The sequence below is a fragment of the Genypterus blacodes genome, unplaced genomic scaffold (genome assembly GCF_046128005.1).
Source record: "Genypterus blacodes isolate CSIRO-AG114 ecotype Tasmania unplaced genomic scaffold, CSIRO-AGI_Gbla_v1 ptg000011l_1, whole genome shotgun sequence".
Lineage (NCBI taxonomy): Eukaryota > Metazoa > Chordata > Actinopteri > Ophidiiformes > Ophidiidae > Genypterus > Genypterus blacodes.
Genome location: NW_027466825.1, coordinates 1,502,332 through 1,529,956, shown reverse-complemented (window position 1 = coordinate 1,529,956; position 27,625 = coordinate 1,502,332). Strand labels below are relative to the sequence as shown.

General features: G+C 44.6%; 1 protein-coding gene across 3 annotated transcripts; it reads left to right on the top strand.

The window, feature by feature from the left end:
- Window positions 1–112: 112 nt before the first annotated feature.
- Window positions 113–26,843, top strand: stim2b (stromal interaction molecule 2b). 3 transcript variants are annotated; one of them, XM_076160002.1, is made up of 12 exons: window positions 113–1,704; window positions 13,839–13,969; window positions 18,987–19,098; window positions 19,523–19,634; window positions 20,631–20,746; window positions 20,868–21,045; window positions 21,135–21,312; window positions 21,469–21,630; window positions 23,006–23,106; window positions 23,487–23,725; window positions 23,863–24,103; window positions 24,797–26,843. In XM_076160002.1, the coding sequence occupies exons 1-12, from the start codon at window positions 1,572–1,574 to the stop codon at window positions 25,407–25,409; spliced, it is 2,316 nt and encodes a 771-aa protein (XP_076016117.1). In that variant the 5' UTR covers window positions 113–1,571; the 3' UTR covers window positions 25,410–26,843. The 3 variants fall into 3 exon arrangements, with proteins under 3 accessions (XP_076016117.1, XP_076016126.1, XP_076016109.1); XM_076160011.1 differs by having other exon boundaries at window positions 114–1,704; window positions 23,860–24,049; XM_076159994.1 differs by having other exon boundaries at window positions 114–1,704; window positions 23,860–24,103.
- Window positions 26,844–27,625: the final 782 nt, after the last annotated feature.

The window sequence follows — 27,625 nt, the reverse complement described above, 5'->3', positions numbered from 1 at the left end:
CAACCAATCACCGCCTGCCATGTTGGGAAGATCCAGCCAATGAGAGCGCTCAGCAAAGAGGGAAGTTGTCTGGTTCCGGAAGTGGAAAACAATGATGCGTGAAGCACCCGCGTCACCATGACACGAAAAAAGGAAGTTTGTGAGGAGGATTCCTGTTTGGCCCCGCTTCGTGTATCCCTCAAGCCCCGTCCGGATAAAAACAAACTACCCTGAGGCTGTCTAGCTAGCGGCGTGACCCAACACCGTGCTGCGTTTAGGTCAGGATGTCAGGAGCGACGACGCGCGCGCTGCTCCAATTAAGTAATAAGTAGTCAAATAATGGCCAACACGCAGACAAACGCACCACAACAGTGAGGCGTGGGCAGATACAAACGGTTGCTAGCAAACGCCAGAGGTGGCACACTTAAGCTCCGTCCCTCCTACCGGCGCCGAGCAGTTTTTTTTGCATAGACTTCCGCCCCCGGTCGGCTTTCCCCCTTCCCTGTGTGCAATCGGCCGGTGCGAGCGAGCAGCTGATGTGACGGGAGGATCCGGTATCAACGCTGAGCCCCACGACTTAAAAACTTCTCCCGGAGAGTGGGCGGATGTCGTGTGTGCGAGTTTGTGAATGTGTGTGTGACTGTGTGTGTAAGTGTGTGTGTTCAGCGGGATTTAAATACACGGGAGGAAGACGCAGATATTGGTGTATTGTCATTAATTTTTTTGATGCGATGGGATTTGCTACTTTCGTGTGAAGAGGCGGACCCAGGAGACGCCGTGAGTTCAATATGCTGAAGCCATCCACAGTGTTTGTATACTGTACGTGGAAGTACAGTGACTATTTTCTTCAAACTCACAGGCCTACGTGAGGATTTTAACACAACGCGTGTCATCTGCGGGTGATCATCGACCCCCACGGTGAAAAGATCCACGCTTCTTTTTTTGTGTGCCTTTTTTGTGTTTTGGTTTTCGGGGCAGGGAATTCCTTCAGACAGGGAGGCAGGGCTGCATGTGCACTTTCCCCACTCAATTAGCATTCATCGTCATCAGCTGTTTTGTGTGTGTGTGTGTGTGTGTGTGTGAATGTGTGTCTGTTTTTTTTTTCGCAGGTTAATCTGAATTTTAAATATTACGAAATTAGATCTCAGAGGCATGTGGGCTCGCCTGACGTAGTAGGTACCCATCACGAGGCTATTAGAGTTTTAAAGATCTTCTTATAAACTAGTTTGGCTCCTGGTGACTCATGATGAACTATTATTTTGAGGCGATTTTTCACGCCCCTGTCAGGTACAAATACAACAACAACGCGTGCTCCTGTTTGCTGTGTTAGCCGGTAGCTTTGCGTGTATTTCTCCTCGGATTAATTCACTACGCGATTTAGTTCATTTTCTGCATTTTCCCCCCCCAGGTGTCTGTTTTCACTGTGACACCTCACGTTTCTGGTCACTTGTGCACAAAAGACTGATTTTTTTTTTTGGTGCGCACAACCTCAACCTGACATATTTTTTTTTTTTTTTCGGGATTGCCCCTGTGCAGTAAAACCCTCCATTCCCCTCCCTACGGATATCAGTTTTCCCACTCATTTCCTAACCATGAGTTACATCCATAAGATAGTGATCGTGTTGCTACGTGGACTCGTCATCTATGCGGTACTGGGCTTGGAGAGCGCCTACACGAACGATCTACCCGGCCACTCGTCCGATGCTGCAAACGTAGCCTCCACAGGTAAGAAGATCACTCAAGCTTACTTCTCATTTCTGATAATCACATTCACGCGTGTATCTCCCCGATTTCCCCCGTGGATTTGCTCAAATGCTTAATGGAAAGTGATGCATTCCAAACGGCGGTCCCCCCTTTTTTCTCTTCCCCCTCCGTGCATTGCTGAGGAATGCCGGCATGACAGGAATGCACGATGCATCCATCCTCAGTGAGCGCACGAGTGTGTGCTGTAACCGTGCTCATCATGTGGCATTGTTGATGCTGTGGGTGGTCGGCAGCACCTCACACACACAGCTGGACCACGTTCACGTTCATATAGGGGGATTGTGTAACCCCTGCTGCAACACAATAACCCCCTAAATCACAACCTGATCCGTAGTTTTGCCCTTAATGCTTTTCACATCTTATGTCATATTATTCTAATTCTTTTCATTTCACACCAGGACCATGTTAAAGGTGCAATGTGTGTGCATTTAGATCACTTAAACAATGTCCACAAACCCAAATTCCGTGGCTTTTGGGTCTAAAACAGCCCTTTTTGTTGTCTACTTTTAATCCCTATACAAATGACCTATTACACAGATATGGTAGTGACAGCAGGTGCCCATCTTCTCTTGCATGTCTCCCCTTAGACAACAATATATTGGATTTGGGGTAGAGAGGGAGCACAGGTTGTCTTCATTTATAGCTCAGCCAATTTTGGTTGTTTAACTTTGTTTGTTTGTTAAATTTGCAGTATGACCTTGGCTTAAATGAGGCCTTTGGCATTGCCTGAAGAGATATAACACAGCAGAGAATTCACTACGATTTGTTTATAGGCTTGTCTAACCAACGTGACTGAATTTGATGGTATATAAGATGTCTGTTGATAATGAGTTGCAGTGCATGTGATGTTAGGCTGTCATGTGGGCTCATCATCTGCACAGAGGGCATCAGTCAATGTCATGAGCATACAATACTGTTTATTGTATTATGTGTCTTTGATGTTACAACAGACTACAGTGAAACGATACGGAAGGCAAAAATCATTTTCAACATGACATTGAGCCTCGTCTGCTCTGACAGCTACACACAGTCACTTCCGGCTTTTCCTCTTTCGTTGCCCAGACAACGTGGTTCAAGGCTGCTTGTTAAACTAAACTAAATTGAGTCAAGAAGTACACATTTACCCAGAGCAAATATGCTTTAGTTGTCACAAACTGGAGGTGTCCTTATAGGCAAATGATCTTGATAGAGTCAATGATGTTCCCCACCAAACCCTGACGAGATGTGTGTACTGTTTGCACAAAGCTTTAAACTGCTTGCTTATGCGTTAATCTCTATTGATGTGCTGCATGTCCAAGCCAATGTGCTCCTGCCTGTTCAGGTGAGTAATACATGCTTAAACAGTGAACAGTTTAAGCATGTAAAGCAGTTAGTCATGGCCGACTGTTTACTGTCGATTCATAAAGCAAAAGCATGCATGCCCCCTTTCTACAATAACAGCTTGACAGTGTAAAGTGGACCCAGAGTGTGTGTCTGTTGTGTGTGTGTTTTGTTTGTCTCTCTGTGGACAATGAAAAGTAGCAGTCGCAGAGATAGCACCGACTTAACAAGGCCTCAGTGAGGCTCACTGATGCCCAACTCTGTAGGCGTTTATTTTTAAAGTAGTGATTTATAAGTCTTGTTCATGCCTATTTTAGATGGCTAAGATGTCTTCATGGTAGCAGTGACTTGTTTAACACTTTGATGAATACATTGACTATTCTATTGACATATTGGCTGATGCTCCAGTTTGACAATGACTCCTACCTTCTATCAGCATAAATACACACAAGTATAATATTGCGGTTTTGACACTCCCATACTCTAAGGATTCTAATGACGAGTAGTGAATGGGGAAAGCACAAGGTTAGACAAGCAGGATCTGGAGAATGAAGTTTGAGGGTGATTGTGTTGTGATTGTGTTGCTTAAATGACTCGACATTTTACATTTACTTTGCCACATGTGTTGTTTTGACAAATGCTCATCCCATAGCTACCTGTTGGCAGTTTGGCGCCCCGGTTAATAGCTGTTGTCATTTAATGTTAGAGTGAAAAATGGTACTTTCCAAATGATTGGCCATCCTGGGTGAATTTCATCTTTAGGGGGAAATTATCAGGGCAGGGCAGAGGAAGACGAACAAGGCAGTGATGTTACCAATCAGGTGCTTACTGGGGCAAATTTTTGGGAGTTCACAGTTCACAGTGAGTCATTGGAGAAGGAGCGTCATGAGTGTGAGCTTCCTCCGGTTTTGGCCATCATTTGTCTTTGTTAACAAACAAAACCCTCTGGCTGGGAGGAACATCCCGTTCTTGGCTAAATATGCCGGCAGCAAGACAGGTCAGGGCCCCCGTTTAGCATAATCTCTACGTGGCTTATGCAACCACGCCGCAGGTTGCTACACAGATGTGTCTTCCTAAGCCTAACTTCATATTTCCATATTAGCATTTGGAGTTAGTTTAAGAGGGTTTTCCCTGGCTTTGTTTAGGTTTTGGGTGCTGCTGCTTGAGGGTGTGTCACATCATTCAGCAGCATTGGTAGAAACAGGTGTACAGTGAATCCAATAGACTTTGTTATAAAAATGTTATGCATTAAAACAAACAAAATTACACAACTTTAACAACAAATTTTATTTAAATAAATTAAGGTGTATAACTTACCTATGTAACCAAGCTGATTACAACTAATAGACCCACAGAAATTATATAAACCTTACCAAGGCAATACATACATGTCTGACCTACTTTACTAACCTACTGTAACCCTGTTTTTGCCCCGGCAGCAAGCAAACTATCCAATCCAAACTGCAAACAGAAACGATGACAGTGATGACGTTGTACCTGTCCCAGATAAATAAAAATAAAATGTTACCTTTCTACTCAGAATAGTCCTCTTCTTGTGAGTTTTAACTTTTGCCCCACTATAGGCAACGCCAATTAGTGTTTGTTTGTGTGTGTGTGCCTAAGTAGTAGAGTGGTAGTGAAAACCCTGGTTATATAATCATTGTACTGTACGTCAACACAGTATGTAATATTTCACTTAATGTCTAAATTCTGGAGGAAAGTCACTGTGTCTGCTGTTTGAGTTCACAATGGCTGAATCAGAGGGGATGTACAGCGGCTATCACAGAACTGCATTAAGAAAGAGATGTGTTTGAAATGGAGGTTCAGGGTTTGTGTGTTCTGCCAGCACTTGTTGATTAAGCGCTTAATACTGCCCAAAACACTGGGATTTGCATTTGGGGCTCTTGATGTCCTGGTTCTTGTCGGAGATTGTTTTCCTTCCATTCTTTTGTTTTGTTTTGTTCTGTTGCTCGATGGCGACCTCCTATAATCCAGCTTTGTCAGAACGTAGTAATTTCTCCCATGCAAAATAAGTCTCTCAAATCGTGACCTTGGCATTATAAAGTGCTGTCTGTCAATGTCAATGAAGTGTGAGGGGAATGTTGCCCTGTTGTGTAACTTGGTAACAACTTGACTTTTTCGACGCTCCTTTATGTACATTTTGCACTCACATTCTGCACATTTGTATTACAGTAACCTTTAGTTTTCTGTCTTGCCTACAAACATCGGATGATCTGCCGGTGTCATGTCGCCCCACTGACGCCACTCAGTTGCCCAGTCTGCTTCCCCCCAATAGTGGACAGCTGCCGTCCATCTCAATCGGGGGCTTTAGGGTTTTAAGCCGACCACCAAGCAAAATACACACCATAGACCCCCTCCCCCCCTCCCCTTTGGTGTATTTATAAAGCCACTCGTGAAGTTTTCTGCACGTGGCTTTCATCGTGGTCCCTGAGTTGTGGTCTGGCCTGACTCAGGTGGTGACAGTGCCATCGGTGTACAGCGTTCCCTGACAGACGAGCTGGCTGCGGAGATAATGGGGCTTTATTTAACGGTTAACCGCTCTCTGCCGCTGTCACCAGCGGATTTAAGTGTCACTAACAAGCACTGAAACAATCAATGACCTAATTCACTGGTATGTAGGCTTTGGTTAGTCACTAATCGCAGCAGTGGAGCCATTGTTCTCCAAGCGCTGTTTGTTTCTTTCGCCAGGCTAAGATGCAACCTTTGCCCGTTTCGCTGGATTACAGTTGTGAATCACCAAATGTGTGCTGGATATTTCATTCGTAGCCAGACGACACCGGCGTCCTGAAAGCGATTCACTGGTGCAGCTGTAGGTCACTGTAGCCAGCTGTGCAGTAGGTGAACCATCTGCTCACGCCCGGGCCGGTTGCGGCTATTGTTGCATCGCTCAGCCATAGTTTTAGGTGTTGATGCCCTTGCTGGCAACGCAAGCACTCTTGGCTGGATCAGACTTCATGACGGATATGAGCTTTGATGGATACCCACAAGCTGGCAAACACTATTAAACCATGGGAAGAAAAAAGAAAGTGATCTGAATATGCTAACATTTCTGTCTTCCGTTTCTCTTTTTTTTGCCTCCGGATGTGAACATGAAAGACGGCCTAAGTTGTTTGCATCTCCTCTTGGGTTATGCGCAACCGAAAGCAGACAAGGTCACTGTGTTGTCGTGTTGGAAGGCATGGATTGTGATAACACACCTCACTTGAACACAGGAAGAAGCCAGTGCTGTGCCCTTCACAGAAGCCTTAAAATGTCAATCAGGCGTTCTTGCTTTGTGCTAAACTTCCTGGCATTTGCTCAATCGCTAACTGTGAATTACATTCACATAGGTCTGTGTGCGTCTGAACTGGATTTAAAGTTGGATATTGGACGCGAGTTGCTGTCCCCTCTGATTTCAGGGACTTTCCCTTGGCAGGGGGCACATGATGCGTTGGTCTTGACAAGAGGGGCAGAGCGGTGTAGATTTCTTTGGTATGCTTGCTACTCGGTCCCCCTTGAAGTTCATGTTCCAAGCAACGCTCATAACGCTTTAATTCACTAACAGACATCAAATAATCGACATATAGAAACAGATAATTGTTTCTTCTGTATGTTCTTTTTCCGCGGCCAGCCGTCCTGAGTAAAATGGGATGTGATGAGTCGAGCGCTAATCTGTGTGAGTGATGCTAGCCGTGGCGTTTCTTGACCAACAGGTGGGTTCTTAGGGGCCACTGAGCTGCCCCTTGATCTGGTCCAAAACGGGCTCAGTTTGTATTACACACTGAAGGTCCTGGTGTCTTCACGATGACTTTCAGAAAATTGTTCAACTCTCCTATTCATGTCCAGGCCTTCGTTTGCACCTCCATAGTTATGTGGTTGAAGTGTGTGTTAAGCATCAATGTTATCACCTCTTTCTGTGCATTTATCTCCATATATTTACTCGATAAGTGTGAGTGTGATACGTTATTCTTAGCATTCTGGCTTGCTTCCATAATTAGGAATTGTCAATAGACAAAACAAACAGAATCCTGTCTAACAGGAAGTAAGCCATATACAGGAAGCTCATCCTGACTAATGCCGACGGACAAACCCGTTGCCTTCTGTTTTCATATGCTAAAGTATTGGGACATATAGAAGATCAGGGGCTTTGTACCTCTTACCAGACAGGAAACATTCACTGGTCTAATATTGTTTTGGCTTTGTTATGACAAAGGTTGAAAGGTTTTGCACTAGCTCTTCTCTTCGCTCCTTCCTCCACATAAATTTCATTTGGGGATATTTCCTTGCTCGGGTTCACTCAGAGGTCTCAGTTATGGATTTCAACAGTCTCAGTGGTGATGTTTAATACATGCACATGGATCAAGCACAGTGTCAACATCCCCCAGCAATACTGCAACATGGGTGCTAAATATTCCTTCCAGGATTGTGTTTGTTTGACTTAATTAGGCCATTGCAGTATTGCTTTCTTTTCATTTTCATTGAAAGTAATCCGATCTTTCCTGTTTTAAATGAAAGATGTTACAGGGTTGAAGGGGTTGTGCTTTTTGACGTGTGTGGTTATATTAAAATGTAAATTGTTCCATTTAAGGTTAAATAATGTAAGAAAGATGTATTTAAAGCCACCAAGACTGTAGAATCCCATCACCACCAGGCTCCACACGGTCATTATAATAAGGTCAATGTATAGTGAGATCTCCTCGTGCTCTTCATTAGTCACCAGCAACCTTTAACATTATGTTTAGTCTTTCTCCGTCACCCTCGCCCTCTCACTCTGTAGACATGAAATCCATTAACCGCACATCCAAAAGAGCGTGTCCGAGGGCCGGAGAGCTCATTAAACGACTCCTCTGCCTCTCCTCTTTTGTCCAGCGGAGCTGGCTGCGCACGTCGCACATCTTGTGTTTCTGGCTTTTATTGAGACATTCCAGGCGCATACAGAGAGTCTCCTTTTCTGGAAGTTTTTAAAATCAGACTCTGTGGGCCTTCCGCTCGAGTCGTCTCCCCTCCTTTTTTGCCCTGGTTTAAAGATGTGGCCTAAACTGAGGATTAGGTCTGCTCTGGTGGTTTAAGATGGGGAAGGCACCTTCCTGGGTTCAGCAGGTCACAGACAAAGAACTTCACATCGTACATCAATTTCTGTTTTGTACTTCCACTTTTACAGTCTGCAAAACCTGACATAATCCTAACTCGTAAGTCAAATCTTGGAATCCTGCTGAGCCCAGATGATAATTATGTCATACATGTCACAATCAAGACCAAAGCTAAGCCAACACTATTGCATTTCACAGAGTATGCATGGTTGTGCAACGCTAAGGTGGTGCTGCAAATCTGATCCTCTGACTCCCTGTAACTGGCATTTCGCAAATTTGGATTATATTATGTTTATGTGCGCAGTTGTTTTCCCAAAGAGGATTTGATGCCTGTCTGGGAAACGGGTGTCCTCCCAATGATCCCACTTCCTTTTGTATTTCGTCAGTGATGGTTTTGCTCTTCTCACCCAGGACACCTTGGGACAATAAACGAGTAGACGAAGAAAGATGGCCGTTTCCCAAATCATAAGCCAAATCATAAGCCAAATCATAAGCCAAATCATAAGCCAAAAAGAACCAGTCTTAAATTCAGACGTGGTTTTTGATACGGAAGTGAGATGGGCAAGACTTCTGCAAGATTGAGTTTCGTGCAAATTCCTCCCATATATAACTGTACATGCAAACATGAGAGGTGCTTGTGCAAACTAAGATTGGCATTCTGTCTCGACAAACGATGTCTCTGTCCGTCTCCCTGCACAGTCCAGTGCCATCGCAGGCAGCTAATGATATTTGTGTCTTCTTAATGGCTGCTGATGAGCTGAAATGGTAGCTCCCCTCCAGAAGCTTTATTTACTTGCCTTTAATACTGACCTGTCAGCTTGACTTATGACACTGCCATATGGGCCACGGCTACAAGTCCCTCCCCTCCCCCACTTCACACAATTCGGAGCATGCGACGAGTGCATGGAATTTAGCATTATTTGAATCCTTCTCTTGTTTAAATTGCATTAACGTTACATATACAAACTTTAGACTTTAGAGAGGAATCTGATTACCGGCTCAGACGTCTGCGTCTCCTTCTGGCTTGAATAATATTTGTAATCTATAAAAAATACACTTTAACGTCTCATTTACCAGCCATATGTTAAGGCCATACATTGCCAATGAGTGAAAACAGATAAGAGTAACCATGGGAACCGTGGGGTGCACGGTTGTATGGAATGAAGCAGGAGCAAGTAGTTAGCTCTAGGAGTTTGACCCCTGACTTCTCTGCGGGTGATCCATGCAGAGTTGCCATTTAATTATCTGTTCCTGAAAGACTTCTGCTGTGAATCTGTGAAACGCATCAAAACCTTTTCTCTATTTTTTTGTTACCATTTGCAGTTTTATTCTGTAGCATCAGATTGAGATTAAGGAATGAATGTGCTGTGGGCAGGACCTGTTTGTCTTTAAGATGAAGTCACTGGTCCGTCACCTTTTGACTTTTCATAGTTCTGAGTTGTAACAAGTCTGACCTTTGCCACCATAACAGTAGCGATCTCAGGGTGCATGTGTACATTTTGGTATTCATGTTGTTGTTGTTATTGTGGTGCCTCCCTATCGCACTGCCATTCTGTGTGTATGAGTGTGTGCTGCAGGTGTGCCAAAGTTTATCCAGGATTTGCACAGGTGTGTGTTTGTGCCTGTGATGTGCCTGCTGTATGTACAGTGATTGTGTCCAAGTGATAGGAAGACGCAAAGTGTGTGTCTATCAGTGTGCTATAGCCGAGGACGGTGAGACCTTTTGAGGGTCACTGGAGGCCACCTGAGCCCCCTTTGGCCCCCTGGAGTCGCATGTCAGACCCATCACATCCTGCCATCTTGATGCCACGCCGCGCCTGTTCACGCCGGCGACGGCCCAGATACTCTTACACCCAATCTGGCTCCTGGTCTAAGATGGGGGTTTGGAGTCAGATGGGGGAAGGAGGAGGGGCCGAGCCTCCACCTCCTCCCAGGTGGGGAGTTCTCAGTGTGGGCTGTTGGGAGTGTGTGTGCTGGAGCCTTGAGCCCATGAGGGGGAAATGGAGTGACGTGGTCGAGATGAAGAGCATCTGGACTTTCGTGATTTTATATACGCTGGATGAGATGACAGGGAATTCTGGCGTCCCAGACTTAACCTCCTTCCTGATGTTACTGCAGTTTCTTCTTCTGCTGCCTTGTTTAAACTTAATTATAGATAACAGGGGCATCGTCAAACCTGGCAAAACTGCAACAACGATGTCATCAAGCTAACAGAGTTCCCGCAATTATGTCAAGATGACTCCAGAAGGCTAGACAGTGAATTCCAGTGTCTCACTTTTCCCCCATTTTCCAGCTTTTCCACTGTGCCTTTGAGTCGTTGGTTTAAACTGCAAATCTTTGCCACAAAGTAATTTTCTGGCCAGAGGAGCAGAAAAGGAAAATTGTCTCCGTTTCAGACATGTTGCTGGTTTGATGGTAGCCTGTGGTTTTGTATCAGGGATTGATGAGAACCATTGTATTTGCATGAGAGTCGAGACAGACAGCGGCTAGAAGTGTGTGGATAGTGTGCGAGACATTTGATTCACAATTTGTTTCCATTCCAGTGTCGCACAAATTCATAAAGAATCCTTTTAAATGGTAATTGGCAGCTTCCATTCAATGATGTCATGCTTGCTTTTCTCACCCTGCGAGATCAAGATCACAAATCTTTTTGTAGAATTTATTTTTATTGTTAGTAACAGTCAGCCCAATGGAGTCCTACTAGTAATGTGATATATTTGTATATGATGTTTTGTGTCATTCTTAGTTTAGATAAATTGAATTCTGTGAGTTTCGTTATCTTCCTCCTTTTAAGCGCTGATCTGGCTGATTCTTACCCAGAAGCCCCCAAAAAGTCACCAAAAGCACATAACACACCAGAAGTTCCGAAGTGACGAAGACATAAACTTCATCGTGACAAACGGAAGTGCAGGCATCTCTTTAAAGTTGCGTCTGACGGCTCCATGCGTCTGTCATCCGATGCTTTTGAAGCAAATCTGTTGCCCCCTGACAGAATTACTGCACAGCTGCTTTCCTGCCTGTGTATTCATGCTGCGTGTGTACTTAACATCTGTGTGTGCGCGTGTGTGTGCGAGCATGGGAGACCTCTGCCATTATTGAGCTTTTACATCATCCTGACAACAGGGAGTCTGCTGCTTTAAAAATAACTGTGCTTTTCCAATTCCGTCCTCTTTTGGGACCACGTCTGCTGTCTGTTTTGATTTTTTTTTAAGTCTTTTCTTCGTGTCCCCCTGGAAGGCCGGGGTCACCGCCGGGCCACTTCCTGTCACATGGCGCCTCGCAGTCGAGATCACAGCTGTCGTTTAAACGCACTGGCGCTGTCTTTCGTCTCCCTGTCGCACCTTTTTAGAATCGTAAAATTAGCCTCGCAAAAAGGGCACGCAAACAGAATCAGGCCGCTCATGTTCAATCAAGTGACAGTAAAAAGGACTGAAGATGAAGGGAAGATGTTGTTTATGACGGCGTGCTGATGATCATTCCTGACATCTATGCAAACTAGACCATAGAAAAGTGAGGGAAAGTGCGACTTACAATGGGGAGTTTCTGTGTGTATGTAAAACAGAAGAAAAGTGTTTGAGTTTTGTGCCTGGTTAAATAACCAAACAGTCAAATCGACATGCTATGCAAACAACCCACTATGTAAACTGCCCCGGCCAGCTAAGCAAATACATTATGTAACTCATTCTCCAGCATCAGATGCTTCTCAGGTGCCCTGCTGCTGTTATGCTTGTTGGTATGTCAGGTATTCTTCCTCGTCCTTTCATTGTATTCATCTCAGAGACGTGAAGCTGACACCCGAATGTAACTTGAATGATCATCGATTCATTCATTTCCCGCCCATATTCCGATAGCCAAGTCTGTAGCCAATCCCGTCACCTACAACCCAGAAATGACAAAATCCTACAAATACTAATAGATTTTTAAGTTTGCACAGCTTGAAATTACAACTATGAGGCACATGTTGGTGCAAAATCAAAACGGAAGAAGGCGACGTGGTTGTGTGGTATGATTGGAATTGGAATGTGGGTGGGAAAAATGTTACGTCCCACAGAATGAGGAAGTACCTCGTCCAGGTACTTTCCCTCTGTCTCTTCTGTCCGCCATCTTATTTGTTGTTGGGATATTTGCACTCAGCAGACTCACTGAGGAAGCTGAAACCGTTCACGAACCAGGAAGTAGTTGGTCATCGTTTAATCTACTTTGATGATTTCTCCTCTCAGCACTCTGCTCATCAGCGTCTTACCAGATGGAACGTGTCCTGTTTTGTGTTTACACACAAACAAACGCTCACATTGCTGCCAGAGTTGCCTCATCCCTCACTTTCATCCTCCAGCAGCTGTACGTCTTGGTCCAATCACAGCCGCGGCTCCTTTGTCCCGTTAGACACTCGCTTCGTCCCCTGTGTCCTGTCATCCAAACATAGCTTGGGCTCTGCTCCAATCAGATGTCTCCTTCTTAATGCCAAGTGGGAACTTGAAACCTGCAGCGGGTTGGATAAGTATTCAACCCTTCACTTTTTTACCTCATTTTGATTGATTTTCTTTCCACAACAGTGTAAACACATCACGCTGCCCTGACAACACACACACTCGCATTTTGGGGCTCTTCTCCTCCGATTGTCCTGCTGTTCTCGGGTCTCTGCACAGATATTAAACCCAATCCTAGCCCAGACTTTCCTCTGCTGAAATGTCTCGGCTGTGTGCTCACGGTCTTCATCATCATGAACGTCCTCATCAAGCATTTTGGTGTGTGTGTGGATCCCTTGGCTGCAGGTGTCCCATTTGGCACCGCTAGCGACATGTTTGGGTGTGTTGTTGTCTGGCTGTTGTTTGCTGGCGTCTGCGTCGTTTAGCAGCATTTGTTGCAGTTCGACCTTCACAAAGTTCATTAACCGAAATGCGAATTCGCTTTGAAATGTGGCGTGGACAATTTGTCCCCACGGCCAACTCCAACTGTCCATTTGCTAGGAATGCAAGAAGTAATGGCCTCGTTTCCCTGCTGGTTGGGGAAAAGGCAGAGGAGGGGGGCTTTGGAACTGAACATAGGCTGAAGAAGGCCAAGCCCAAGGGACATTACAGGAATGACAGCATCACACAACACACACACACACTCGCGGAACACCCAGTTGATAAACGGATTGAGTCTTTTCTGGAGGCTGTTTACCTGGAGTAAACAGTCCGGGGGACATGGAGCTCTCAGTGCTTTTAGCGTGAATATATATTTCACATGCGACTACTGGCCACTGTTAAAGAAGGCGACATCATCAGTGTGTTGACATTTCTTATGCTTCATTCATAACCGGCAACGGCGTCACTACATAAACAGCACATTAAGCACGACAAACAGAATGTGGAGTTTGTATGTGTTTGGTTGCCTCTGAAGTTTGAAACCATCAGTTAATAGTTTAGATTCCCACTGAGTGAGGATTCCACCTGACCTCATGAATGCGTTATGATTCCTGTTTGACCGGCTCATCAGGCTCCGTAGATGCCGCACGTGTCACTTGGAAGCATTTGCCAGTGTCATCACCGACGTCCTTCCTGTGCCTGTTAACAACGTGGAGACACCCGCCCGGCTTGTTGATCGAAATGAAAACATCCCAAATATCAAAACCTTTTTCCTGAACATGTGATCGCCTGTGAGCTTCTGGTTTGTCCCTAACTTGACCTGTCTCGCCCCCTGCAGATCCGTGTCACCTGATGGTGCCGCCATGCATGGGCGACGCCGACCGCTTCAGCCTGGAGGCCCTGCGGCACATCCACAAGCAGCTGGATGACGACAACGACGGCGGCATAGAGGTCAACGAGAGCTTGGAGGTGAGCGGAGACAAATGCATTCGTTCAAGGGGTTCAGTGTGTTTACGAGACATGAAGGTGTTATACGACATCATACTTCCTGACAACAATGGCAGCGCATGGCATGAATACTTGACTGTCACCATTGAAAGTAGAGCATCCAATAAACACGGATATTCATTATAGAGGCGAGAGAATGTTAAATATCCAGACTCGTTAACCGTCATAATTAGACGTTTTCTTGTTCTGCTGTCTGTGTGTGTGTGTCAGAGTTCCAAACATTATGGCACGTCAGCAAAAACGAAAGAAGGCATGTGTCAACATTCATTTTATTATTGTGGATTTTAATATTTATACACCATGTGCATGTACAAACGAGCTCACTCACATACACACTCACACATGTTTTATTAGCATAAGATAAAGGCCTTCATGTAAGTTTAACTAAAAGCTTTTACACGCCTGTAAAGTAGTCGTAAAAACCTTCTCATTCTGATCAAACAGCTTTACACGGCTCTATTAAAGCAGTTGCAGTATTGCCAGTTTGTGTGTGTGTGGTGGAGAGGGGGTCTAACTGATATCTGAGAGCCCTCTGACCTGCTGTGGCCCCGGTGTCTCTCTGTAATTGACGACCTCTTACATTCAAAAGGAAACACTTAGGATTGTGGGCGCATTCTGTGTGTGTGTGTGGGTGGCCAACATTAAAGCAAAGTATGTGTGTGCGCGATTCTGCGTCCACTGTGCAAGAGTGTGTGACAGTGTGTGTTCAGCCCTTTTTGTCTTTATAAGGGCAGTGAAATGTGTCTGGAGTTGTTTTTGGTCTTTATAGAGGATTTCCAGGCTGGTTGCCATGCCGATGCTGATCAGTCTCTGTCTCGTAACACCGTCGTGTGACCCCGGAGCGCGGGAGTGCCGCAAATACACGTAAAGTTCAAGTCTGGGATAAAATATCAAGTGAAGAGCTTGGCGTTCGGCGTTCGTGTGTGTGAGAGGTTGTTTGTGTGTGTGAGAGGTTGTTTGTGTGTGATGTCACTCAGCCGTCACTCAGACTGGCAATCAAAACCTGATTGTTATGATTTTTGATTGACAAACACTTAAACAAGCAGATTTATCCACAATAATCTGGAGTGAAGTTCAAAGCCTCACTGCCTAAAAATAACAGCTGAGCGATGTTATCTTGTCAGATTTGTAATTTGTCTTATTTACAATCTTGCCATTACCGTAGTGACGGTGGTGTGAGACCCTCGGCACATAGAAGGTCTGCCCCGGGGGTCAGGAGGTCACGGACCATGAACCTGGAGGTCCTGCCTGCGCTCTTTGAAACACGGCAACTGCTGCCAAGACCACGGCTCCTCCCTCCCAGAGGAACCACAACATCACACCTTATGTACCTGTGTTAAATAATGTAACTTACAGTAACGGCCTTAGAACTGATCACTGAGGAAGAAGTGAGACTGCTCCATCCCTGCGTCCTGTCGTGGCTCGTCTGCTCTGTTATTTCAGACTCGTTGCCTCTGGTTATCTTAAGTGAGCAAACCTTACTTACTTAACACTGACTGGTCTTAAGTCTTAATGATCACATTTAACTCTCGATGAATCATTTTGATACATGACGCAGAGTGATTGGATTAAACCTCATGCCTCATTGGCTGCTGAGTCACTGCTGAGTCACTGCTGTCACCTCAGCACTCTGACTCGCACTCTGTGTCTCCAAATATTCATACAGTACACACTTGTGTGAATGTGTGTATCCTAAAGCTTTCACCTATTGATTGCCCATCGATTCATCTATTGACCGATTATTACACTCAATACCCAATATCATATATATTTGCTGATCTAAATAAATAACAAACTAGGATTAAATGAGGAAATCACAGCTAAGGATAGTTGTAATAAATCATAATTATCGATCAGGATGAACATTAATTTGCTGTCATTGATCAATGGTGACATCCTGACTATTCTGACAATTACATTAGTCTGATTTGTTTCGTCACCGTATTTAATATACTCACAGTCGATGTGCAGCACTAATGGGCCATCTGATACACAACAGCCCCTTATGCACTTAAAGTGAGAGTCAACAGTTAAAGTGCAGAGGCCAAAAAACTAAACCAGCCTTCTACTGGGTATCTGTGGAGATATTCTTCACTGATCTGAGTCGGTGTGCTGGAACAAAATGAGGTCATCAATTAGATTTATGCCCAAATCAATCATCATGGCGGTTATGTAACGTACAGCCATGTTTGCTTCCTCCTTCCTGCCTGCATCGCCTGACTTCATACCAATAACAACCAGTTGACGTTGTGTATTTAACCAAACGTTTATTCAACCAAAACGCCAAATGTTTCCCCTCTTGAAGTCAAATGGCTGTAATCCAATTCATCTTAATCCTCTGTCTCGCTTACGGCCCAATTGTAGGCGTCGCTGGGGGGGCGGCGGCTTTCAGCAGCATTGGGATGTCTCGCCGGGGACGGCAGGTGCATGTTGTCCTGTGTGTGTGTGTGTGTGTGGGGGGGTGGTGGCTGGGCTGCGTGCCGGATCGTGTAACATCTCTTTGAAATTGCAAGAAGCCCATCCGTTCATCAGCCGGTGACGGTGTGTGTGTGTGTGTAGGCAGACAATTACTAATGAACTAATATGTGTGTATGTACTTTATGTGTCAACTCTGTTTATGCTGCTGTGATCAGAAGAAAGTTGGTCTTATCTATAGAATGGAGGAATTCTGGGAACTTTCTGGAAGGTGTGTGTGTGTTGGATAAAAAGCAGAGCTGAGGATGAAGGGAGTATTTGTGTATTTAAGTTGAGCTCTGCAGACTTCCGCTGCTTTGAGGACTTTGATGAAACCCAGAGTTCGCGTCACAAATCTGCAAATGTGTTTTTACATTTCCACTAAGCGAAGCCGTTATTCCGCTCCGATGAAACGCCCTACACACTCTTTGATCTGAGACGCGCCGGGCCTATTTTTAACGCTTCGGCGAGGAAGAGTTGTGACGGCATGACCGCTGAGTGTGATAAATCTGCCCCGCGTTGACTCGCTCACAAGCTTGTAAGTCATTCGAGTGCACATAAAGTCTTTCCCCCCCTAACGCCTCCATCAAACTAACAGACGAAGACACGACCCACTTCCACCAGAGACGAACGTCTGCTGTGTGGACGTGAAGAAGAAGAGATGGAAAATGTATAGACGTATAGAGAAAGAGAGGGAGGGATGAATTCACAGTAGACTCATGGGAAGAGTCTTGACCTCTGTGCCCCCATCTGGAATCTGAGATGAACAAATAAGCCTTTGTTTACTCCTCTGAGTATCTGTGTGTGTGTGTGTGTGTCATAACCTGTGTGTGGGTATGCTTTTGCGTGCACACCTATTATTTCTTAGCTTTATATCATAACGCGGGAATTGCAGCGTCAGACCGGTTAAACAGGCCACACAGTGTGACAGCCATCATCTTTTCTAAACTTTTAACCACATGTCACACACACACACACAAACACACGCGTACAGACTGGTCATTATACACACTGGCCACTTATTTGACTTATGTGGCTCCATAAAGCTGCTTTGACCCGATGCAAAGCTCCTCCGCCCGCTCATTAAGCAGCTTTTCGTTTACTCAGACTTTGTTTTGAGTGTTCAGTGTGTGTTACACTTGTGTACTTTGTGAATCATCTCTGCTTGATGTGTTTCTAATGTGGTAAAGGATGACACATTAATTTGTTCATCAATGTGTTTGGATTTGCTTAATGATGTAAAAAAAAAACTTCCTGTTACCGGGCGGGCGCACATTCACTCTGACGGTGAATCGCTCCTTTCTGCTCCACAAGGAGGTGTAAGAAATGTAAAGGTGTGTGTGTCACATGCTTTTGTGTGCACGCGCACACACACACACACACACACACACACACACACACACACACACACACACACACACACACACACTTCTTTGTAACTCTGGAACTTTTATTTCATCTGCGAGTTTCACTTGGCCGTCTCAGCGCGAGCTGCTGCTGTGAGTGAAACGTCTTTGTCTCCTAGCAACAGCGGACAGCATCTGGCAGCTGGACCTGCCGGCTTCCTGTCGGGTTAATTTATGTGCATAATTAATGTTTGTTAGGTTGTCACACTCAGGTTGGACAAGGAAGTCACGGAATAAAACAGTCACTAAGGAAAATTTATTTCAGGGTACATTAGTGCGTTTGACACACAATCAAAACCTGGAAAGTTTTGTGAATTTGTCTTTGTTTTAGACTTAAAAGATTTCTCAGGAAAGGAGGACACATGGTCCCTTCAAGCAGTCGTTCACCACATCTGCATCAAACAAGCTCAGATCCTTTATAGTTAACAGGAGCCTAACGAGTGATTGGTCCACAGTGTGTGTGTTTGCCTTTGTGTGTTTGGCTCACAGCCTGTCTGACAGGTTGTAACAAAACAATAAAAAGCCTATTTTATGTTGCATTTGTGTGTAAGCCTACGTATAAAGTGGCCTGTGGCACTATACTGCAGTAAAATCCACGTTAAGTATTGTCAAAGACGTGTAGGAAGTGTAAAGTAGACAAGAGTGTGTGCCAAGACACAAACACACACACAGGGCTCCTAAATTAGTGGTTTGAGATGTTTGGTAGTCGGCCCTGATCCTTTTACTTGTTAATGCTGCTGATTTCTGGCTCTTCAGTCACGGGTTTGATTTATATGGCTTCTCTGCAGGGGTGCTTTGCTCCAACTTACCAAAGGGAGCCGGAAACAGCCGGAAACCAAAAACACACTTGAGGGCACACACACACACACACAAAGGTGGAAGTGGTGCCTCTGCCATCGGTCTCTTTCTCTTCTCAAAGTCCATAAAAGGAAGAAAGGAGAGGGAAGGAGTGTGTGTGTGTGTGAGTGCGAGTGATCCAAAGCAAGAGGTTTATGCAAAGCCAACTTGGATAAAAACACACAACCTTCTGCTCCAGAGAACTAAAGAGAAAGTAATATCATGTAGCTGTAATGTGTAATGTCTCTCTCTCTCTATCTCTCTCTCTCTCTCTCTTCTAGTTTATAATAGAAGACATGAAGCAGCAGCAGACAAACAAACACAGCAACCTGCACCGTGAAGACCAACACATCACAGTGGAGGAGCTGTGGAGAGGCTGGAAGACCTCTGAAGGTAGCACCTCACTCATAATGTCCTCATCTTCATCACGGGTCTCAAAGTTAGCGAAAAAACTCGGGTCTTGGTCACTCAAATGCCCGTGACCGTCCAGCCCAGTTTGATGTCATGATCCATTATTGCAATGTATAATAATTTTAATAAATAAGAAAAACAAGTAATTTTTATTTGATTCAATTTGGTATGGATGAGCTATAATTGATCATTGGGTTAAACGTGTTGAGCTGGCAATACAATGTGTGTATATTCACAATACTGTATAATCATTTGTTATATTGAGGAATAATTGATTTTGATTGACAATTTCTTCAAACTGAGTAACCATTTATAATCGTTAACTTAATCGTAGAGGTCAAATGTGTTTGCTGTGATTTTCAAGGCTTCTAGCATCAGATCATAACGTCCTGTCACTCTCCCTCAGTGCACAACTGGACCACGGACAACACGGTGCAGTGGCTGACGGAGTCGGTGGAGCTTCCCCAGTACGAGAGAAACTTTCGGGATTTCCGGATCACGGGGAACTCCTTACCACGGTCAGTGAACTCTCGCCCCACACGTCCCTGTGCTCTTTCGCTAATATCGATCACGAGTGACAGATGACAGAAGAGACGGAGGTTTTCTTGTTTTGTTTTGCCACTGGAGAGTCATGAAGTGTTCCTGAATGATGCCTGTGTTATGGGTCTTGTTTCAAGGCCCTTTTGTTCTCATTACTCTGTTTAATGCTGCCCACTACTGGGCGGAAAAGGCGGTACAAGGAAAGTAGGGTAAGAATTTCCACGCGAGCAAGTGGAGCCACAGTGTGTGGTTGTGTGAGATGGTTTTAGTATCACACGAGATATCTGCCAGTGTGTAAATGAAAGTAGTTAAAGTAACGAGTGACAGAAGAAACGGTTCAAGGATGGCATAAGTAGATACGAGATGATTGCGGGCAAGGCGTGCAGAGGGGTGTCGCGTTACGCCGGTCCGCTGACGGGCGCTGACTCATGAGGTGAGGTCACGGCGAGAGCAGGGTTCGAGTTTCCACTGGCTGCCATGTTGTCTGATCTGCCTAAGATGGTGGTGGTATGCAGACGCCCCTCCAAAAAAAACATGGAGGTGGTGATGTCACAAAGGTCACATTAGTCATAACACGCATACCTACAGAGAGCGAGCCCGTCTCCAAGAAGCCTGAATGCATGCATGTATGTACGTACCCCATGTATCCATGACAACATGCTGTACTGTACATCAACATGCACAACAAGCCCAAAAACAAATACAGATGTGTGTGTGTTAATAATGATATTATTTAGATTAACAACATTAACCACAAGCATTTATTTACATCACTCTGGTGTCCATAGAAACCATTGCCTGTCCATTACTGTATGAAATGACAGAACAAGCCTTTGTAAACATACAGTTCTTCTATGTATGGTTTGATCCTTTAAAACCCTTAAAAATAATCAACATTAAACAACAGCATTACATATTGCCGTGACGACTCTCGGGCTGTGGTGTGTTATGATGGTTTGTATTCTGTATTTCAGAATAGCAGCCAATGAGCCGTCGTTCATGTCCATGCAGTTGAAGATATTAGACCAGCGGCATAAACAGAAGCTCAACCTAAAGGCACTGGATGCGGTGCTGTTTGGTCCTCCTCTCCGTACGTAACACACTCTGCTCATCGCTTGGTTTCTTAGAACACATTAAAGTAATGTATGTATTGATTCGAATTTCTGTAATACAACATCTAACCCATTGTTCACCGATTGGTTTCTTTGCAGGTCTGCAGCATAACTGGATGAAAGACTTCATCCTCATGGTTTCCATAGTGATCGGGGTCGGGGGCTGCTGGTTCGCCTACGTGCAGAACAAATCCAGCAAGGTGCACATCTCGCAGATGATGAAGGACCTGGAAAGCCTGCAGAACGCCGAGCAAAGCCTGTTGGAGCTGCAGGGCCGGTGAGAACATGCAGCACGTCATTTTACTCCATATTATAATGCCTTTACCTGGTCCGGACTAAATCCAGCATCTTTCCCCCGCCCGCCAGGCTGGATAAAGCGCAGGAGGAGAACCGCACGGTGGCGGTGGAGAAGCAGAACCTGGAGCAGAAGATGAGGGATGAGATCAACGGTGCCAAAAAGGAAGCTCACAGACTTCGGGATCTACGGGAAGGGGCGGAGTGTGAGCTCAGCCGGCTCAAATACGCAGAGGAAGAGCTGGTGCAGGTAGGAGTTTGATCAGCAGACGGTTTACATGTGTAATTCATTGATTTTTTCAGCATCAGTCTTCCTGACATATGGAAATTAAAGAAAAGTCTGCCTCCTAAATGGAATAAATGGATGGTGACTTAACCCCTTGATGTTTTCTGCGTCTTCCTGAAGGTGCGAAAAGCTCTGAAGCGAGCAGAGAAGGAGATGCAGTCAGAGCGCTCAGTGCCTGAGGCTCTCCAGAAGTGGCTCCAGCTCACCCACGAGGTGGAGGTGCAATACTACAACATCAAGAAGCAGAGCGCTGAGTTTCAGCTGTACGTCGCCAAGGACGAGGTGACTTCCTTTAATTTGATTTACATTAGCAGCGTTTAAACATCATACATTACATTATGATCATTTAGCAGACGCTTTTATCCAAAGCGACTTACATTACCATCCATTACAGAGGGGGGAGCAGTTGGGGGTAGGTGCCTTGCCTCGAGAGCCGCAAGCGGGTCTTTGCCGGTTGACGTGCGGAAGCGCAAACTGACCTGCGTCTCACGAGCCGCAAGCGAAATTTTTGCTAGCTGACGTGGGCTCGAGCTGATTGACGCAGATTGCGCTCGATCACTTTTACTTCAGTTGAATAAGCAACATGTTGGATTGTTGTGGTGTATTTTGCTGTGGTCTAGCATCTCAATAAGAACGTATATTCATTCTACTAGGGAAGGCCGTACAGCTGACAATGGACAAAGAAGAAGTGTACCTTAGGCCAGTCTAAACCGGACAAGTGATGTAAATAACATACTGTAGAAGGTCAACGGTTTAAACCTTGGGCTTAAACTGCTCAAATATAGTTAACAGTCGAATATATTTATGTTAAGAGTAAAGATAAAAGTTTACATGCCAAATCAAGGCCATTACAAAATGAACTGTTACTCCCTCAGGATGGCCACGTAGTGTTTACAGTGCTCGCAGGTGTTTTGTCAATACCCACTGAACAGGTCTTTTCTGAGTGAGAATCAACTGTATAAATATGTCAGAAAGTTAGAGTTCGAGAGCGACTCATTCCGGCTGCAGAGTCTCTCACAAGCGTTCCATGGTGCTTGTTATGATGCTGTACTTTGTATAATAAAACCCTATTATACAAGCAAAGACAGTGTCAGCGGAGATCCTTCCTTCCTTCATCTTCACATCATCGCAACCCAAGATTACACTAAATTGTAAAAGGGAGATTATCAATCAAAAGGTGGCTAGTTGTGGAATAATGCACTGCAAATCTTTTGTTAGATTTGTTTGTTTTCAAGCGAAGATGATTTAAGAAACTATTGAAGTATTATTGAGATAAATTTGATATTTATTTTGGGGGCAATATTTTTTATATTGCGTAATAAATATACTCTTGAGATTGACTACTCGAAAAAATAATCTGTAGATTGATCGTTTAAAAAATGATCGTTAGGTGCAGCCCTAATTCACACATCGTCTCTTTAAAGTGCAAATTAACAGCAAACCCTAAAGAAAAGCGCGTGACTAACAGCATAGATTGCTTAATTAGGTAATGAGTAGACGCCGGCTTCATTATGTTTGAGTTTAGGGAAACCAATGAGATCACATCAAGCCTGCAGTGTAGAGCTAATGAACCGATGAGACCAGATAATGGATCCATGGTGTCGTCTTTCTGTACATTTTGTTCTGTTCAAAATAGTAAACATTTTGTCCGTCTTAGGCAGAGAAAATCAAAAAGAAGAGAAGTTCTGTGTTTGGAACACTCCATGTAGCCCACAGCTCATCGCTGGATGAGGTGGACCACAAGATACTAGAAGCAAAGTAAGAAAAAACCTCTCACACACACACACACACTTTAATATGACAGAGCCCATAGTCTGTGTTCACTCTGGAGAATTTTATAGTCTTGTATTGGCTGCACTGTTGTAAGTTGTTGCATTAAAGGACAATTGTTATGTTGTTCATCAAAAAACAGTCAGTATTGACAGTTAAACTTTGTTTAATATATATATATATATTTCCAATATATTCAGATCCCCAGGTAGTCCCACTGACATAAATAACTCCTTTATGTCCAAAAGTCAAAATCAAAGCAGCAGGTGTGAGGAACAGAACTGTGACTAAACAAAGCAAACTGACAAGAAGTGTGATTGCAAGTTGAAGCATCTTTATTCCCCCTTTGACTTATTGTGTTTTTCCAGGAAAGCCCTGTCGGAGGTCACAGCGTGCCTCAGGGAGCGTCTGCACAGATGGCAGCAGATCGAGAAGCTCTGCGGCTTCCCTGTTGTAAATAATTCGGGGCTGCCCAGCCTGACGGCCAGCCTCTACTCAGACCACAGCTGGGTGGTCATGCCGAGGGTCTCGGTGCCTCCCTACCCCATTGCAGGAGGAGTGGATGACCTGGACGAGGATACGCCTCCCATCATTCCACAGTTCGCAAGTAAGTAGGATGCAAATTGAGCATTTTGATTGGCCCCCAGGACTGATGTTCCATCTGACCCTACTCTGCCCATAGGAGGCATGTAACTAGGGGCTGGGCATTGAATGGTGTCTTCTACTTTGTCTCCTCCCCAGCAGCTACACTGATTCGCCCTCCTCTGACGCGCAACAGCAGCCTGTGTCGTTCCCGCCGGAGCCTGCTGAGCTCCCCGCAGTCCTCACTGATGTCTCCAGACCCTGACCTACTGTCCATGGCCAGCTCGTCCCTCTCCTATCGCCCTGAGATAGATGACGAACATATCCTGTTCAGCACCGATAGGAGGGGGTATGTAGCGGTGGCCGGAACGCCGCGGAATGGTTATACAGTTTGGACTTACAGGTGTTTTATTTAGACATTCATTAACATGCCAGCTGTATTCAGAAAACTATGCAATACAATACCATAGAAGAATAGACTATGGTGGAGCTATAATCTGCTAGAATGTAGTATGGTGTACTATTTCATATATAGTTGAGCTGCACTCTACTGTATTCTATAGTTGAGTAAACTGTATTCCGCAACCCTAGTATACGTAGAGGACTTTGGCATAGTACAATTTATACAATTGTCTGGCAGATTATAGTACAGGCAGTCCCAAGGTTACGAACAAGTTCTGTTTTTACGTCTACCTTTAAGCTGAATTTGTATGGAAGTCTGAATAGTTCCGTACGGTTAACACAACACAACTGTGTATACCTGTGTTTACGTTTCCTTCAGTCAGATGAACCTCAACGTAGGCCACCTGTTTGTTAGTACAAACCATGCAACAGTTAATTTAATAATAATAATGGTGTGTAAGTGCAGTAGGTGTTAGTAAGTTGGGGACTGCCTGTAAAGCACTTTGTTGTTTGCTATGCTCAAGCAGAATGTATTACACTTCTAAATGTACTATAGTATACTCTATACATTGCAAGAGTAAACATTGGTACAGTTATAATGGGGTGTTCTTTTGGGAAAAACATCCAGGTTTAACATCTCATTTAGTTCCGATACTAGTGTTGTTGAACCACGTTGTGTGTTCACCTCTGTCAGGGATTCGGCTCAGGAGGGCGACACAGACTCCCTCGGCTCCACCATGGCCCGCAAGCAGCTCCACAACCCCGGCCCGGAGACCCCCTTCCGCAAGATCTCTCGCGAGGAGCTCCTGCTCTACGGCCAGTGTCAGGAGCTTCCTGCGTCCACACCCGCCACCTCCACCAGCAGCAGCAGCAGCAGCAGTCTCAGGGACTCCACGCCTCCTCCTCTGCCCCCCACTCCGGCCACCACACCCTCTGGCCCGCCCTCCACCTCGCCGTCTCCGGCCTTGGAGCACCACCCGTTCGCACACAGAGGGTCGCCCGACCTCACCCGCATCATGCCAGAGTCCCACAGCAAACCCTACTCCCAGGGTCACGTCAGCACTCCGACGGGCAAAGGTGTGTACAACGGTATCCTGGAGAAGTCCTACAGCTTTGGCCAGCTGCCCGCCAGCATGTTGCCCAGCGTGGGGCGTTTCCCATCTCTGACTTCCTTGGACTCTGAGGGCCGGAGTGTGGGACGGGATAACAAGCTCCAGAGCACTTCCTCCCAGGACTCCAGCGACAACGGGGAGAAACTCAAGCGCTCCTCCTCTAAAATTAAGAACTTATTTAAAAAGAAAAAGTAAAACCCGCAGAGGGAAAAATAAAGGGTAGTTTTAGCCAGAATACTAAGAACGGACTTCACCGTAAGCTAAAACATTGTCACTTTCTCCTTAAGTTTATCTTTTTTGTCATCAAACACAGAATGTAGCTCAGTCTGGGCCTCTGGAACGGCCCAGAGTGGTAGCCTTATTTTTCAATAACATCTTCTTATTTAGCTCACCCTAAGCCACAAAGGTCAAGGAAAAGTCACTGAAAGGTCAAACAGACAGCCAAAACACACGACCTGCTCACAGCCTTCACTTTGAACCTAAAGGCCACAGCACGTAGGGGCGCAAAGGTGCAGTCCATTATTTTAAGCAAACAATGAGCAATGTCAGAAAAAAGTTCACCTTTCTTTCTCCAACACCCTCCCCCCTAAAAAAAAATCAAGGGTTTGCATCTTGTCAAGTGTTTGAGTCACAAACCTTTGTTCACTACAAGGTGAGCTCCAGTTTACAAAAAGCTCCCAAGCTCATGTACTGTACGTAATTAATTTCCTTTGAAGAATTCTGCTAAGTTTGTTGCACTACTGCTTTCCTGGTTTGTGGGAAAGGGCCGCATATTAAATAAAGTCAGAGATGAGAGGAAGGCGCCTCTAATATATATATAAATACTTTGTTTTCACACTATGTTCTTATAGATGTTTTAAAATAGATTTTTATTGGTGGGGGTTCCTATGGACTGATTTTTACTGAAGAGCGTTTGTTGAATATGCAGATTTAACCCACACGTCTCCCCCGTAATCTATAGTGAATCCTGTCGGGCTTCACACACAGCTAGCTGTCCATTGATACTTGATTAACTGCATCCTGTAGCCATTCAAAAACACACTTTCCATTTATTTGTTGATTTCCAGTTCTAAAGCTTGTGTGTTCCAGATTTTGGCCAAATTGTCTCTGCAAATAATACATTTTGTGGATGGCGTGTCAGGATTATTTTTTAACAAACTGTACGACGGCTGACCTCACACTGTCTACTGTGTGTGTCCAACACAACAATGATTTGATCTGAGCTCAAAGCCGACTCATGCAATACAGCCCTGTCACGCCGTGACGTAAACTCATCCCTCCCTCTGGGCTCGTACCCAGTGCTCTGATGTCATAGACTCTCGCTTCACACTGTGATCTCTGCCTTCATCCCAGGCTGGCTGTCACTACCGCGCCACTCGTAAAAGCTGGGGCGACGCCATGTAGGCGATATCCAGGCGAAGGAAAAGCGCGACGATGCAAGATTTCAGTGGTCTCTGTTTTTTTCTATTCAACGGTCACATTACAGCATACGATGAAGGAAAAACAGACCGAACCGCAAGAAGACGAGAAGAGACTGAATGTTTCAGGACTTTAGGGTTTTTTTGAGAACATTTGGAGTGTGAATATTTGTATACTGTAGAAGACTTAATAAAAAAAGGAGGTATTGGAGTTGTTTCTGAGTCATGTTTGCCACAAACTATCTCTGCGATTCATCAACCAAGTGTTAGAAATGTATTACAGCTTTGGTTTAGTTTATACCCCTCCAATAGATGGATAGATAATGAAATTCCAGATCCAACTCTGCTTACAAGAATTCAAACAACCATCAACAGGTACAGTTTAAGCCAGATAGTTATCCAGGTTTGGAGAGGTCACATTTATTTTGTTGTGTATTAATTGATAAATAAGGTTACAATCATATTTTTCACACTTCTGAAGTTAAGGAATCAATCGCTATTTGGCCTTGGCAGAGGTATGGGCTTTGAGCATTAGGTAATTATTCCACAAATTTGCTAAAAGCACAAATCGCTCATAGCTCTTACTGAACAATACCATTTCTTGAGTGAGACACAGTACACTAAGTTATAGCATAATATGCCATAGTATAGTAAAATACAGTATAGGATGTTCTAGTATTGGAAGCCATCATATAGTACAGTGCGTCATAGTTTACTGTACCATTGTGACAACCAGTTTATAATGTGTCTTATCAGTAATAGTATACTGAGTCATACTATAGCACAGCATGTCAAAGTTTGGTATGCAATACAATCTAAGTCATAGTAATGTCCAGTATGTTATAGTAAATCATACTGTAGTATGTTATCGAACAGTGCAGTAAGTCATAGTTTAGTATACACAGTATAGTCCAGTATGTCATAGTAAGTGATAATATACTATGTCACAATATAGTACAGAAAGTTATAGTTTAGTAAGTCATAGTTTAGTAA